Source organism: Ochotona princeps, chromosome 27, assembly GCF_030435755.1.
Source record: "Ochotona princeps isolate mOchPri1 chromosome 27, mOchPri1.hap1, whole genome shotgun sequence".
In the NCBI taxonomy this organism is placed as follows: Eukaryota; Metazoa; Chordata; class Mammalia; order Lagomorpha; family Ochotonidae; genus Ochotona; species Ochotona princeps.
Window position 1 is genome coordinate 8,203,452 of NC_080858.1, and position 15,804 is coordinate 8,219,255.

Below are 15,804 nucleotides of genomic sequence, written 5' to 3' on the forward strand. Positions count from 1 at the left end.
AAGATCAACGCTGACTTGAGCTCTCTCTCTTTTTCCACCCTGCTAAATAAATCTTAAAACAAAAAGCAAAGAACTCCAAATCACTTGTAAGTACTCATTAGATTAACAGCATTTTTCTCAGCAGAAACTTCATAGACTGCAAGGAAATAGAATGACCAACTCCAAGTTCTGAAAAGCGACAACTGCCAATCCAGAATATCACACCCAAGAAATCTATCCTTAAACATCTTTTATTCTTTACAGTCCGTCACCACCAGATGGCCTTACCCAAGACACTTGAGGCAGTCCTACATCCAGAAGTGAGACTAACATTACGAGAATGCGTAGGAGTATAAAATCCAATAGGAGAGCAAGTACAGTAAGGACAAATGAAAATGTAACCATATTAATTAAACCACCAAATCAAAATTAAATAATAGAAGAGGAAGAAGAAGACAAAGGATTTTCAAAACAGAATAAAATAACAGTAATAATTTTCTCTATTAATAATAACCTTGATTGTAAACTAAATCTCCCAATGAAAAGACACAAAGTAATTGGATTAAAGAAAACAAGACCCATGGGACCAGTATCATGACACAGTAGGCTAAGCTTCCGCCTCTAGTGCCAGCATTCTAAATGGGAACAGGTCTGTGTTCTGGCCACTCCACTTGCCATTCAGCTGCCTGTTAATAATCTGGAAAAACAGCAGAGGGTGGCCCAATGCTTGGGCCTCTGTGTACCCACATGGGAGACTCAGAATAAGCTCCTGGCTCCTGACCTCAAACTGGTCCACCTCCATCTGTTTATTTATGAAGTGAACCAGTGAATGGAAGGAAGATCTCTCTCCTTGTATGTGTAATTCAGTAGCCTTTGAAATGAAAATAAAATAAATCTTTAAAAGAACAAAAAATGAAGATCCTTCTGTGTACTACCTACAAGAAATTAATTTCACCAGTGAGAGTACCCAAGATTTATAGTAAATAGACATTTATCCCATGCAGACAGAAACCACAAGCACACATGAATAGCTATTTCTATATCATACAAAGCAGGCTTTGGGGGGAATAGTTGTCAAATGAGACAGGTAAGGTCTCTATATAATTATCAAGGGATCAGTTCAGCAAGAAGACGCTGGTTATAAATGTGTATCTATCCAGTGCTGGGAGATCTAGGTGTTATTAGGATCCAGGAACTTCCTCCAGGTCTCCCACATGGGTACAGAGTCCCAAGGCTTTGGGCCATCCTCGACTGCTTTCCCAGGCCACAAGCAGGGAGCTGGATGGGAAGTGAAGCTGCCGGGATTAGAACCGGCGTCCATATGGGATCCCGGGGCATTCAAGGCGAGGACTTTAGCCACTAGGCCACGCCGCCGGGCCCGAAACACTTTTATTTAGAACAGACTATATATTGGGCCACAGAACGAATCTTAACAGATATGAAAAAAACTAAAATCATGTGAGGTTACATTGAGAAGTTCAAGGAAAAATGAAATTGGAAAATAAGTTTATTTCCATGAAAAAAAATAGTATATTTCACAGAATATATATTTCATTATATGCATTACCATGAACTTTTTGAAGATATCATGTAACTTTCATAACCACGATGAAATTAAGTTGGAAAAAAGCAACAAAAGAGACTTAAGGAATTACATACATTTGTAGAACTGAATATGATTTTGAGCAATGATGTATTAAAGGAACCAAAAAAAAAATATAATAGAAGTTGAAGGTTGCCATGTCAGCTGCCTCTTGCCTGGGTTTCAGTAGTTAAAGCGAACTAGCGGGGGGGGGGGGGGGGGAGAAAATCGATGAAAAAGTAGAATGTGACCCTTAAATTTCATTCTTTTTTCCCTCAAGTGCTTTGTGTTCAAGAAAATAAGTTCTTCAAGGTGATTTCCGTTCACGCAAAGAAACGGTCACTAATGGAGGGCCACAGGCCCTGTGCTAAGTTTAAAGACACAAAGATTGGTCAAACAGCCCTCTGTCCTCGTCCTGGAGGAGTCAGTGGTCTGGTTAGGTGACTAGGGAATGAGTAAGGCATGCCACTGAAGGCCACCTGAGGATTTATGGATGGAGGTAGGGGAAGCAGAGAAGCTTTTTGAGGCCACGTGGGAGGTAGGCAAAAAGAGAGATTGGAAAGAAACAGCATGCGCCATAAAGGAAACTATAAACAAGCCAGCAGGAGGCAGATAGCGAGTTCCATTATGTGAATGGAATTGAAGTTTCCAATTTTGCTGTGTCAATTTTCTTTTATAAAGGATAAACTTTATATGTTCTAAGATTTAAAAGTATAGCAGGTATATGCTGGGGAAAAATTTTTTCCCGTTGTAATTTGTTTCTAGAATATTGATACAGATATAAGCTATTAAAGAGAGAAAGCAATTAATGGGCAGTTACTGTCTTTGAAAATCCATACCTCTTCAGCAGTTTGTAGGAGAGATTTCCATCTTTTTTTTTTAAGCACTGAATCCTAAAGCAGGTAATTACAAGATGAGAAGTGTTGATTCATAACTATTTTAAATAACATTGTAGTTGCTGATACTGAAAGTGTATTTTGAATATTAAACTGTAAAAGATTATGCTAGAAACTAGGTTTTATTTTCACAGAGGGATCAAACACCAACTTTGCAGTGCATGGCTATAATTTTTGTTAATCAGGAGGAAATCTTAGCAGGTTGGATGCTATCTGTCTTAACTTACCAGGCATTAGTGAAAGTGCTCAGTGAGGCCGTCTAAGTCAAATCTGGGACTTGTAGAAGAATGTTCCACTGAGATGTTATTGATGAATCACCATGGAGAGTCACATGACTGGCCATTGAACAGCTTTAGTTCAATGTATCTTGGAAATGTTGGCAGTTGCAGTATAATGAATTTACAACTAAGGAGTTTGTGCCTGGAGAACGTTACTCCAGTTGAACTCACAGGCTGTTTTTCTTTGTGCCCTTAATTACAAGTGTGCATTTGATGCTGCCTGGCAGGCCCTGCGTGAGGCCAAGGTGGCCCTCCCTGGGCTGACATTCAGTTGGGGTTCCAAGTCCTGGTCAGCATGGGAGGAGGCCAATTTGTTTCTGGCTGTTTAAGATTATTGAAATTAAAACTGCTTGTGGTAGGTTGTATTTTGCTAGAAATAAAGCTTGTAAAAGCCACCATTAGGATAAACACGAGTAGGAGATCCATTTTGTTAGCCAGGCTGGTGGACAGGAATTGGAGGGAGCTGTGGATGCCACATCAGTAAGTCATGTACAAGGTTCCTTCAAACTTATGATATCTATCAGTACTCACTGTGCACTTAAAACTTACACAGAATTCATTTAAAAGTCCAGAAAATTCTAGAAGTTTTATAATACTAAAGCTGTGTACACCAAAGCAATCAAGGTATTTCTGCATGCAGAAGTATGTTTTATAAATAACAGGGAGAGGTGTGCTGGAAGAATCCGAAGTCCTGTAGAGTAGTTGCCAAAGGAGGTATTGGGAAGTCCCCATTAAGTTACTCGCCTCTGACTGTGTCACCCCACAGACATGTGTTTGAGATCCCAGGCTGGTCCAGCCAGCAAGGAACGTGCCCCCAGTCCACTTCCGCAAATGCAGTGCTGCCAGGAATTTCTTGAATCCACATGCCAGGGCAAATGTCAATGAATCCTGCTTCTTCTTAACGGAAGGATATTTTTAGTCCTCTTTTATGGAGAGTTTCAAGCAGATTACATTTTTAATGGAGATCAGTATTGAAACAATTGAAACCTTTATTTTCTGATCATGAAAAACTTTAAAATTTCAGCTGGCCTGGAAATATATATTTTCATGCATATCCATCTATATAAATGCATATATGTAAACATATTTAACATTTAACAGCTAAATATTTAGCATATTCAACAGCTAAAACCTGTATCTATTTTGTTTTTTTGTTTTTTTTTTTATAAAGATTTATTCATTTTATTACAGCCAGATATATACAGAGGAGAGACAGAGAGGAAGATCTTCCGTCCGATGATTCACTCCCCAAGTGAGCCGCAACGGGCCGATGCGCGCCAATCCGAAGCCGGGAACCTGGAACCTCTTCCGGGTCTCCCACGCGGGTGCAGGGTCCCAATGCATTGGGCCGTCCTCAACTGCTTTCCCAGGCCACAAGCAGGGAGCTGGATGGGAAGTGGAGCTGCCGGGATTAGAACCGGCACCCATATGGGATCCCGGGGCTTTCAAGGCGAGGACTTTAGCCGCTAGGCCACGCCGCCGGGCCCTGTATCTATTTTGTAAAAGCTAGGTAGTCAACATTACAGGATTCTTCAGAGAATTATATAATGTGGAAACTGGATAATAACAGATTCAGACATGGTATGAGTTTGAGGCAGAAAAACCTGATCTCATGTGATTTAGCCATACTGTTGATGTTCATTAATCATAAATTTAGAATTAAGGTTTTCCATTGAGATATACCTATCAAAAGTATTTAGCAGATTACTTCCCCATGGGAGCAAGTTGAGTAATTTCTAGACTTAATGGAAGGAGCATTAACTGGTAAGTATTGAAGTAGCCTGAAATTAATCACAGACTTTCTGGAAATTTAATAATGAGTACTGTGTTCCAAGACATTTCCTGAAAGTATACCTTAGTTTTGTTTTGAAATTCAGTGCATCACAACTGGACTTGGGTTTAAGTATGAAGATGAGGAACAAGTTTTTTTTTCTTTTTTTCACATATTTTAGTTTCAATCTCAGTAAAAATGAACTTCTTTCACATTTTACAGGCACACTTTCTCCATTGTTCTCCATCCTGCTTTGGATCGCAGTTGCCATCTGCACCTCTATGCTGTTTTTCTTCTCCAAGCCTGTCGGTATTCGGCCATTTCTTGTATCAGTAATGCTACGATCCATATATACGATAGGTCTTGGGCCTACATTAATACTTCTTGGTGCAGCTAACGTAAGTATTTACTAGAATAGACTTGGTTAGAATCTTGTTCAAAAAACAAGAGAAGTCAGTATCGGTTGTTTACTTCAAAGTGGTGGATTCTTACTTAATTTTCAAAAAATGTTATTCATTTGAAATTCAAAATGACAGAAACAATCAGAAAGACAGAAAAAGAGAGCTTGCATCTGCTGTTTCATCTCCTCCCTCTCTGCTCCCTACCCCCCAAGTAGCTGCAATAGCTGAGGCTGACCAGGCCAAAACCAGGAGACAGGAGCTCCATCTAGGTCTCTCACATGAGTGGCAGGGACCCAAACACTTCGGCTGTCATCTGCTTCCCAGGTGCCTTGGCAGGAGCCTGGATTGGAGGCCAGATGTGGGAGCATAACATCTCAGGAGGCAGCTGAACCCACAGCACCACAGCAGAGACCCTGTTTCTAACAGAAACTTTTATAATGATAAGAACTGAAATGTCTTATTCATTTCAGAATTTTAATCCCACCTATTAGTTTTCTTCGGTATGTGGATGTTGTAGATCGTTTTCCTGCATAGATTTTTATGATTCAATCTACAGTTAGAGATCAGGAGATCGCCTATAATAATTTGTCTTAAATATTATCCTAAGAATCATTCTAATTTTTAATTTTATCTTTATAGAGCTTACTTCTGTCATTCAACAATTTAAAGCATAAACTATAAAATATTAGTTGACCCAGACCCTCTGTTTTTCATCGTTTGCATGGGAATGTGAAACACTTGCATCTACAGCAATAGCTTGTATATATTTCCTTGTATTTAAGCAATGACTTCCTATAATAGAAACCTGCTCTTGAAAGTAACTATAAAGATTTTCATGATAATTTAGCTGTATTTGATAACAGTGTAAATACTAGTGATGAAACGCCAAGTGAAGTAAGACTTCCTGTTTGACTTTATTGAAATGGTCCACGAGATGATGGGAGAGCTGACAGCATTGATTATTGAGAATAGTTGATCACCAGAGGGGAGTTCAGACAAAGTGTGGCCTTTTCCATTGTTGTGTTGTTGACTTGGGTGATTCATTGTATCTGAAATGCTTGGGAATTCAGGAAGGGAAAAGTTTCCAACCTTTCAAGTTTCACATCTGAATCAAAGTAATATGCTGCTACTTGTGCTATTTGAAATCTTTCTGTAACTGATTTTTCCATACCTATCCAAAAAAGAAAAAAAAATAGTGTTGCAATAAGCAACCTATTTTCCCAAGGTTGGATTTAGACATTGGCCTACAAAGATGTATCCTAAAGAACTCAGAATACATTAGGAAGAGTAAGCTGTGTGATTCTTCTCTGAGTTACTGAAGGGCAAGACTGACTTCAGTTTAAAAGTAATGCAGTTACCCTAGATTCAGATAGATAGCATTAACTAAGTAACTGTTGCTTTGTGAGTCATTGTCCAAATCACTGTGACTGTCGGCTTAGTCTCGGCATCCATTTCCATGTTCCATAATTCTACCACAAAATGCATCATTAAATATAGCTTGTATATACAGATGTTACATACTCAGAGGTCTAATAAACACCTCAAAATGGTAAGTGAATAATTGCCACACATATAGCTTAGAAAATAGATAACACATATTTTAACCCAGATACATAAGTGTATTTATATTTTCCTTGCCTATGAAGTAAGTTAAATGCAAAAATAATTCAGTGACTTAATTGTGTAAAATAATTCTCAGGAGGTTGGCTGCAGTTGGCTCCCTATGGGTCCAGTTTATGTCTTGGCTGCTCCACTTCTGATCTACCTCCCTGCTAGTGGCCTAGAGAAAAGCCGCAGAGCATGACCCAAGGCCTTGGTTTCCGCCACCAATGTGGTAGAATGGGAAGAAGCTCCAGGCCTGTCTCTGCCATCTGAGCAGTGAATCAATAGATGAAATCAATCTCTCTCTCTCTCTCTTCCTCTTCCCTTCTCTCCCTCTCTCCCTCTTCCTTCCCTCTCTCCTTTCTTCTGTTCCTCTCTCCCTCCACCTCTCTTCCTATCCCTTGTCTTTCTGCTTCTCTTGTCTTTCCCTTCTTCCTCCACCTGCTAGCTTGCCTTCCCCCCTCTTCCTCCCTTCCATTCTGTAGCTGATAAAACTTAGTGGACAAATTCCAGGGTTAACAAAAATCAAGGACGAATCTCTGAATATTTTTATTTTCAATATATTCTTATATTTCAAGCATACTAAAAACACTTTTACATAGTAATTCATATGTAATATGTAACAAAAGTCATAGTTAAGGTATTATTTTAAGTGTTTCATTTACCTTATGTCACTTACTCCTCTGAAGAATTCTATGGGACAGAGATTCATTGATTCCAAGTTTTTGTTAGAAACCATCAGGATCTGCAATTGTGCCAGAAAACCCACGGTTTGAATTCAGGTCTGTCTGCCTCGTAGCTAGCTCAATTAACATTTTCTTTCTCTTTTAGTGTAACTGTGAGGAATAAAAATCTGTGTGTATTTTTATATTTACAGGCAGAATTGTTAGCAATGTTGAAACACTGCAAAGATGAGATAAATCATGAAAGAAAATCATAGACTTGGCAAATAACAGTTTTTGTCCATGTCCTGCTGTTATGTGATTCTGAGGATAAATCAGTGAGATCTCATCTGTTCCTCCCCTTAGCTTTGCAATAAAATCGTGTTTCTGGTGAGTTTCGTCGGGAACCGTGGCACGTTCACCCGAGGCTACCGTGCCGTCATCCTGGACATGGCTTTCCTGTATCACGTGGCCTACGTCCTGGTATGCATGCTGGGCCTCTTTATCCATGAGTTCTTCTATAGCTTCCTGGTGAGTACATCTTCCTGGGGCCAGTCGCTGCTGTGAACGCACACAGTGCTGCTGCCGTATCTGCCCCTTCCTTTGATATTTAGAACAAAATCTGTTATTTTTAGAATTTCCTGGGGAAAGTATGAATTATTATCATTTGTATTGCCCTTTTATTGAGGAAATTGCAGAGGTGTTGGATTCTCTGTTTTGTCTCTGAGAAGCAACCTGCTGACACAGGTTTCAGATGAGTGATGCAGATAGGTTGTTTGGGGTTTCAGCCAACTAGTATCTCCTTTGACGTTTAAAGATTCTCCGAAAAAACAGGAATGTGGGGGCAGTAGGTTCACTTGGGTACTGAAATCATCATGTTTTATTTACAGTATCAAATACTACATGCATCTTTAAAATGGCAGCTAAGCAGCAGGAGGGCAGACAGGCCAACACTGCAGGAAAAGGAGTTGTTTTTAAGTGTAGTCTTTTTTATTCCAGGTTTGTTATTGAACTGATATACATATATTTCACTTATTAAATGGATTTTTCTGTAGAGTTATTGATTTTTTCTGGTTGTCAGTTTTAGCTCCTAAGTACATTCAGTACTATTTTCAAGCCACAGACCAGGTGAGGAAGCAGCAAGCAACAGGACAGTGTGTGGAAATTGGCAGCACGACAGGATAGCATCCTGTGAGGTTGTCAGAGCCATTTATTTATATCTGCAGCTTATAGTTGACGTGCAGTGGACAACACTGTCCGATGAAATGCAGCCTGGCCACGAGTTAAAGATCTAAGCACACTTTGATGAACTAGTTTGCTTGGATCATCAAGGGCAAGTCAGCACCTCCTGTGTTGCCATCTCCAGCGCACCCCTGGAGAAGGACAGAATCAGGCCAATTTTCCATTTCCCCCTAAACCCGCGGAAGGGACCCAGTGACTGGTGGATTTGCCTGTTAGATTTTGATAGAGATACATTTTCTGGGCAGCTGAGTTAGATCATGCAGCAAAATGCTTTTTCTGCTACAGCGATCCAAATGGATTCTCCATCTGCCTCCTGTTTTGAAGTGTTATTATACCCAACACTTTTAGAGGATGGCAAAAATGCAATAGTGTATCACTTTTTGAATCACTTTATTAAGATCTGATAGACATAGAAAGGCTAGACATCTTTACCATATACAACATGATGAATTTACAAGGATGTTGTGCTTCAGCCCTCTAATTTATCTAAAGGGATAGCAGTAGTATGGGAGACCATTAATATCACTGAACAGATAACAAAGAAAAACAAAGTAATATTTGTGACCTTTCTTTTCTAAGGAAAATATTTTACAAAATAAAAGCACATTCAAAGTATTATCTGAGTTGTTAGCAGAAATGCTGCTTTTCTGTTCCTTTGCCCTTTTCTCTAGTTTTGCTTCCCTCTGGGGTTTTGTCTTACAATACTGATACCAGTGTTGTTTTAATGGGGTTGTTTATAATGGCAGAGTAGTCCATTTTGATGCTTAGAGTTTTAGAAATTCTAATGTGCATTATACAAAAACTCTGTTTTAGCATATTTTAATATAAAACCTTTTTGTGATTTTTTAAATTACTTGTTTATCTGTTTATTTAAAAGCCAGAGTACAGGGCCTCGCCTTGCACCTGTTGGGATCCCATATGCGTGTCAGTTCCCCATATGTGTGCCGATTTGTGTCCTGACAGCTCCACTGCTTGTGGTCTGGGAAAGCAGTAGAGGATGGCTCAAAGCCTTGGGACCCTACATCCGCGTGGGAGACCTGGAGGAAGTTCCTGGCTGCTGACTTCAGATTGGCCTCAGCTCTAGCTGTTATGGCCACTTGGGGAGTGAAACACCAGAGAGAAAATCTCTCATCTCTCCTCTCTGTGTATCTGCCTTTCCAATATAAATAACTTTATCTTTTTTAAAAAAAAAATGTCAGTTACAGAGAAAGGGATACTCAGAGAGGTCTTCTGTCCACTGATGCACTCCGAAGATGGCCACAGCAGCCAAGCTAGGAGCCAGGAGCTTCATCCGAGTCCCCCAGATGAGTTAGAGGGCCTAAACACTTGGACCATCTTCTGCTGCTTTTCCCAGACCGTTAGCAGGAATCTGGATCGGAAGCAGTGCCAGGACAGTATCCTGCGCTCAGTGAGGGATGCTGAGGGAACAGCGGCTTTACCTACTATGCCACAGCACCAGCCCCAACATTTTTTTCTGGAACATAAATTCAAGAATCAGTTCTTTACCTAGTATAATAGTAATTTTTAAAAACACAGTCATATTCATATTTCAGAGAAATCTCAGCCAGCCCAATATCAACTTTGCCCAGGAATATGCATTTTTAACCAGCAGCTTCTTAACACTACGCACTGGCTAGAGCTGACTCAGACCACATGGCCAGACCTCCTTAAGTCAGCATGAGTAACATAAGGGAAAATCTGGGCCCAGCAGCGTGGCCTAGCGGCTAAAGTCTTCGCCTTAAACGCCCCGGGGTCCCATATAGGCGCCGGTTCTAATCCTGGCAGCCCCACTTCCCATCCAGCTCCCTGCTTGTGGCCTGGGAAAGCAGTTGAGGACGGCCTAAAGCTTTGGGACCCAGCACACGTATGGGAGACCCGGAAGAGGTTCCTGGTTCCCAGCTTCGGATCGGCACAGCACCGGCCCGTTGCGGCTCACTTGGGGAGTGAATCATCGGACGGAAGATCTTCCTCTCTGTCTCTCCTCCTCTCTGTCTATCTGACTTTGTAATAAAATTAAATAAATCTTTAAAAAAAAGCATAAGAGAAAATCTGTCAACTGAAAGCTTAAATAAATGGAGTAATTCGGAGTGCCAACAGCTTAAAGTTTGATTTGCATTTGTTAATTTATCTTTAATGAAGAATATTGACTTTATTTCAAAAGTTGGCTGCCTTACCAGGAGATAAAAAAGATAAAGTTTTGTATTTGGCCGTCATTAAAAAAAGATCTACTTGCTAAAGTGAGCAAAAAGGCTAGTGTCTCTCTACTCAGCAATGATTTTTCAGACTGTTGTTAGGTTGGAAAGTAATTGTGGAAACCTCAGTGCTCAGCAAACTAGAGAACAAGGCTTTAGTGTGTCTCGGGGAAAAAGTGTGTGACACATAATTGAACATTTCAGTGAGTTCAGATATACCTTTTTTTAAAAAAAATTACTTGTATCAATTGGAGAGGCTTATTTTTACAGAGAGAAGGAGAAACAGAAAGATATTCCACCCACTGGTTCATTCCCCAAGTGGCCGCAATGGCTAGAATTGAACTGATCTGAAGCCAGGAACTGGGAGCTGCCTCGGGGTTTCCAAAGCAGGTGCAGGATCCCAAGGACTTGGCTTATCCTCGACTGCTTTCCCAGGCCACAAGCAGGGAGCTGGATGGGAAGTGGAGCAGTCAGCACGTGAAGCGGCATCCATATGGAATGCTGGCCCTTGCAGGTGCAGGATTAATCAACTGAATGATCATGCAGTCCCCAAGAAATTCTAATTCTTGCCCACAGGTACCTAAAGACAAAGCAACTATTCTAATATGAAAAATAGTATTTGTTTCCATATGCTTATACCTTTTGAAAATGAATGTTGTTTTGTTGCTTTCAACTAGATTTTGTCCTAAGACAAGTACTTGCTTATATGTGACGAATGAAGTTGTTATCAATGTGCACTGCAGAAAGTAAATGCGTGTCTAGGTTCTTCAGTAGTGCTTAGGTTTTTCTATCCTAAAGAGAAAATGAATGAAAACCCAGAAGAGAAGATAAATTAGCAAAATCGTGATTTAGATTTTTATTTATTTCTGGTTCCAACAATATACACTGAAGTAATAGGTTTTTCTTCCTTATTATACCCCTTATGTAAAGAAAAATGCTTCCATTACTCAAGTATTTTTGAATTTATTATTTTTTCTGTTGGGGAGGTCTCATGAAATCAGTCCTCTAATGTCGCCTCTGATTCATTAGATAAGCAATGGATTTGATAAACTTGTCAGTTGTTCATTGCTGCAGTGGAGCCATGTATTCTAAAAGTAAGTGCAAAATATTAGAATAAAAATAAAGGGTAAATAGCTGATCTGACCATATTATAATTTTTCATCATTCAAAATGTTGAAACTATGCTATTTCTAGAATGTTTTAATAAACTGGTTTATGTTAGCAAAGAAACCAGTAGGTACATGTTATGTGCTAGGCTAGACTTAATTTATCGAACACCTGTTTATTAATGAATCATAATCAGAGAAGAAATGGTTGTTTTGGCACATTTTTAAGGTGGTTTAAGTTACATTTTTTGTTGATGGACTAAAATGACTTGCAGTTGTATTTGTAACTACCTTTACACTTATTCACCTGCTGCTACATTGCCCTTTTTTCTTGTTTTCCATGTTTTTGCAGCTTTTTGATTTGGTATACAGAGAAGAGACTTTACTCAACGTCATCAAAAGCGTCACACGGAATGGCCGCTCCATTATTCTGACTGCAGTCCTGGCGCTCATCCTGGTCTACCTGTTCTCCATCATCGGCTTCCTTTTCTTGAAGGATGACTTCACGATGGAAGTGGATAGACTGAAAAACAGGACCCCTGTGACAGGTATTGCTGTTTCCTCTGGTGGCAGGCATGGCTTGGATGTCGCTTGCTAACAGTGTTACAGGTGAACTCACTAAAGCAGGAAGTGTTTTCTTTCATTCGATTGGGAGTATGTTTGCTGCTAGGAGTCATTATCATGACCTACTTTTTGGCTGGGTACTAAATGTCGGCCGTGAGCTCAGCCTCCGAGAGAAATTTCAGTAACACCAAGTCTTCTAGCAGTCAGTCAGCAACTTCACCAAACACCACTCACTGCTGTTTTTCTGTTGGTGTTGGATCACAGTGCCCCATATCATACTTAAAATGGTTGAAAGTGAATAAATGTTTTTATCTGGAAAGGCATCAGCTAGACGTTGGTCTGGAATGCGTACTAATGCCCAGCATGCTGTCAGTCTCTGTGACCCTCAGGCTTTCTTCTTCACCGGTGGTTTGGGCACATACCACCCCGTTTGCTCGCTGGGCCCTGTGGTGAGAGTCCTGCTCCTTTCTGTACTATTTGGGTTTTTAAAAATTCGTTAATGCTTTCCTGTGACTTTGTTTTTCCCTTTCTCCTTATGCTGTTGTTTTAGTTCAGTTTCCTTTTTCTTCACGCTTTCATCCCTTGAGCTGTGCAGGGTAGAAATCATCACTCATTTTCTGTATCATTTTTCTCAGTGATTTCTTCATGGGCTATGGACAATGGAAACCACAAAAGGAGACATGAAACTGTTTAATTTAAAAGTGGGATTTAATTAATGTTGTCTTATCAAGAGTATCTTTTTTTTTTACCCTTAATAAGCTTTTCTTAATTTTTAAATTCATGGTTTATAGCAGTATCTCAGAATACAGGATGATTGGGTGTTGTTTAGGTGTAAGTGATCAAAGCACACCGTTAAAACATGATTATATCCATAGACTGAAAGTATGAAACATGAGGCTCTCTGGAATTTCATACCTAGATAGTAGTATTTATTACGGAGATTATGAGGTATTTGGATTTTTTAGAAGACTTATTTATTATTTGAAAGGCAAAGAAGCAGAGAAGAAAAGGGGGAGAAGGGAGACAGAGAGATTGGCCTTCCATCCATTGGTTCTCTCCCCAAATGGCTACAACAGCTGGAGCTGGGCTAGCCCAAAGCCTGGAGCTCTTCTAGGACTCCCCCATGAGTGCAGGTGCCCAAGCACTTGGGCTATCTTGCACTGCCTTCTCAGGCACATTAGAAGGGAGTTGGTTTGGCATTGGAGTACCTAGGACTCGAACTAGAGTTCATATGGGATGCCAGTGCCACAGGCTGAGGCTTAGCCTGCATGGCACTGGCCCCATGAACATGAAATATTTTGTTTTGGGCTTAAATGTTATTGTTCCTAGAATTTCACAGGTTATCGCTCTTTGGAGGAAAAGCTCATCTGTTAAGTTTCCCCACAGCACTACTTCCACTAAACTGTGGGTTGTAAACTGTCTGCTCTCTTCATCTTCGCATTTGGCTTGCTTCCTGGCTTTGAGGCAGGATCACAGGGAGTTCCTTGGTCCAGAGGGAATCCGAAGCACCATCATACTTTCTGAATCCTAATGTCCGCAGTTATTGCTAACATGTATGTTCCTGAATGTCGTTATGCCACCAATACAAATATTTTTCTTAGAAACAGAAAAAATGTTTTCTTAAAGTAAGCAATGTAAGCCTTAAAATTTAGTGAAAGCTGTTGAATAAAGCATTTGCAAATAAGTACATCCAGCAGTGAGAACAGTTAGCAAAGTTAAACTGTCTTTTTTTTCATGGCGTGTCTGTTTCCTAGATTGAAAGCATTTATGATGAGACCCTAAAAAAGTACCTTTCTTTCCCTAACACTTCTGCCCATTTTCTGTTGTATTAACACATTCCCTGAGAGTGCAGGATGTGTAAAGGACAGAGGTTGGATTAGCTCAGTGTTCCGGAGGCTGCCACCAGCACCTGCTCAGGATCCAAAACGGGCCTCTGTGCTGTGTCATGACAACATGGCAGAACAAACTGGCCTTTCTCACAGGCACACACCCATGATAACTGTTAACGCGTGAATGGATGTGTGGGCTCGTGAGGGCGGAGCCCTCATGACTTAATCAGTTTTAATCACCACGAGTTGTGCTGTGGCCATTGAACCATCCTCAGATCTCTACTGCTACATGGCATAAAAGTTCAGTCTTTCAAGGGATTCTGCCCCAGCCCTCCTCAGTTGCCTCCTTTTTGAGACTTCTGTCCTCATCTTCCATTCACCACTTCCAACTCCATCTCAGTGTGCAAGTCAAATACCCCGGAGGGTTCCTAGTTTCTGTTCTATTCTGGGCCAGGGAGAGGATCCCTGGAGACGATGGATGAAAAGAAAGGTCGTCAACAGCAGAAGGCTCTTGCTTCCCAGAGACACTTTATGCCTCTGTCCAGGAGCCCCTGCTTTAGGATTGGAGCTGCCACCTGCCACAGTCCCTGCCTTACCCATGGTCAAGGGAGCTTAGTGCCCAGGACACCCACTGCACTTGGGACATGTGCTCCTGCCATCCCAAGTCAGAACCCTTTGTACATTTGGCCAAAGAGATGTATTTCATGATGGTTAAGGTCTCCAGTTTTATCAATACTTTATTTCTCCACTTAGAAGGCTTAGAAGACTTTCAGTGTGTCAGCCTGAGTCTGCTGTCTTTTTATGAAACTGCTTTAGAGGGCAAAGCTGTGTTCAGAGTTCTAGACCAACTCCCCGGAAGATTATAGGAGCACAACTAAGTTGAGCACAAGTGCCTTTAATTTAGATGCCTTTATCTGTGCCTTGCTTGTCATTTGCATACTGGTCTTAATACCATGTTCTGCTTTTTGTCTTCTTAGGTGCTTACGGGGTCCCTACTACGACCTTAACTTCCATAATGGAGACATGTGGAAAAGAGAACTGCTCAACCACAATACCAGCTTCCAGTACAGGTCTGTAGAAGGGACTTCAGGACAGTGTGAGGTTCATGTTATCGCTTGTTAGAGAGTTGCTTTAGATGTTTCTTGGTGGGTAGAAACAAAAGATGAAAGAACCGAGAGGATTCAAATTAGAGAAAGGAGTCTCATCTCTGTCCTGTGATGGATTGCTACTCATGGGACTCTAGTGCATTTATCCTGTGGTGTTTGTCTCTGAAAGTTCTGCATTGGCAACCACACTAAGGGAGCCCCTCAACAGTGTGTCGCTGTTAACATAAGACCCCGAAAAGCATCAGATTAATCCTTGGCTGTAATCCTGGGTCTGGCAGTTTGAGGGTGTGTTATGCAAATTCCCTAAACTCAGTTCTTGGATGCTGAGGAGAGGGGGTCTGAGAGAGGGGAATATAGGAGCAAATGCAGCTATGCACATAAAATGAGTGTTTTATGCTATAATGTGTTCCCTTGGCATTCAATGTAATACATAATATTTAATGAAAGGTATTAGAAATCACTGATGTTACCTACAGCAGCAAAGATTTAGGGACTGCATATCTTTTCATGTTATCACCATTGTCATTTATCAAAAATAATGTGTTTAACTAGAGTAGATGTCTAGTATCTACAGGTGGCAAAATTGGGTTCAAA

The 15,804-nt window shown here is 40.6% G+C and overlaps 1 protein-coding gene across 1 annotated transcript in view; it reads left to right on the plus strand.

Annotated features, from left to right (window-relative positions):
* ITPR2 (inositol 1,4,5-trisphosphate receptor type 2) overlaps positions 1-15,804 on the plus strand; it is a 418,343-nt gene that overhangs the window by 336,783 nt on the left and 65,756 nt on the right. The window contains exons 49-52 of the mRNA XM_058655945.1: positions 4,729-4,904; positions 7,538-7,702; positions 12,064-12,259; positions 15,082-15,174. Of these exons, the coding sequence (XP_058511928.1) occupies positions 4,729-4,904; positions 7,538-7,702; positions 12,064-12,259; positions 15,082-15,174 (630 nt within the window). The remainder of the gene's footprint in view (positions 1-4,728; positions 4,905-7,537; positions 7,703-12,063; positions 12,260-15,081; positions 15,175-15,804) is intronic.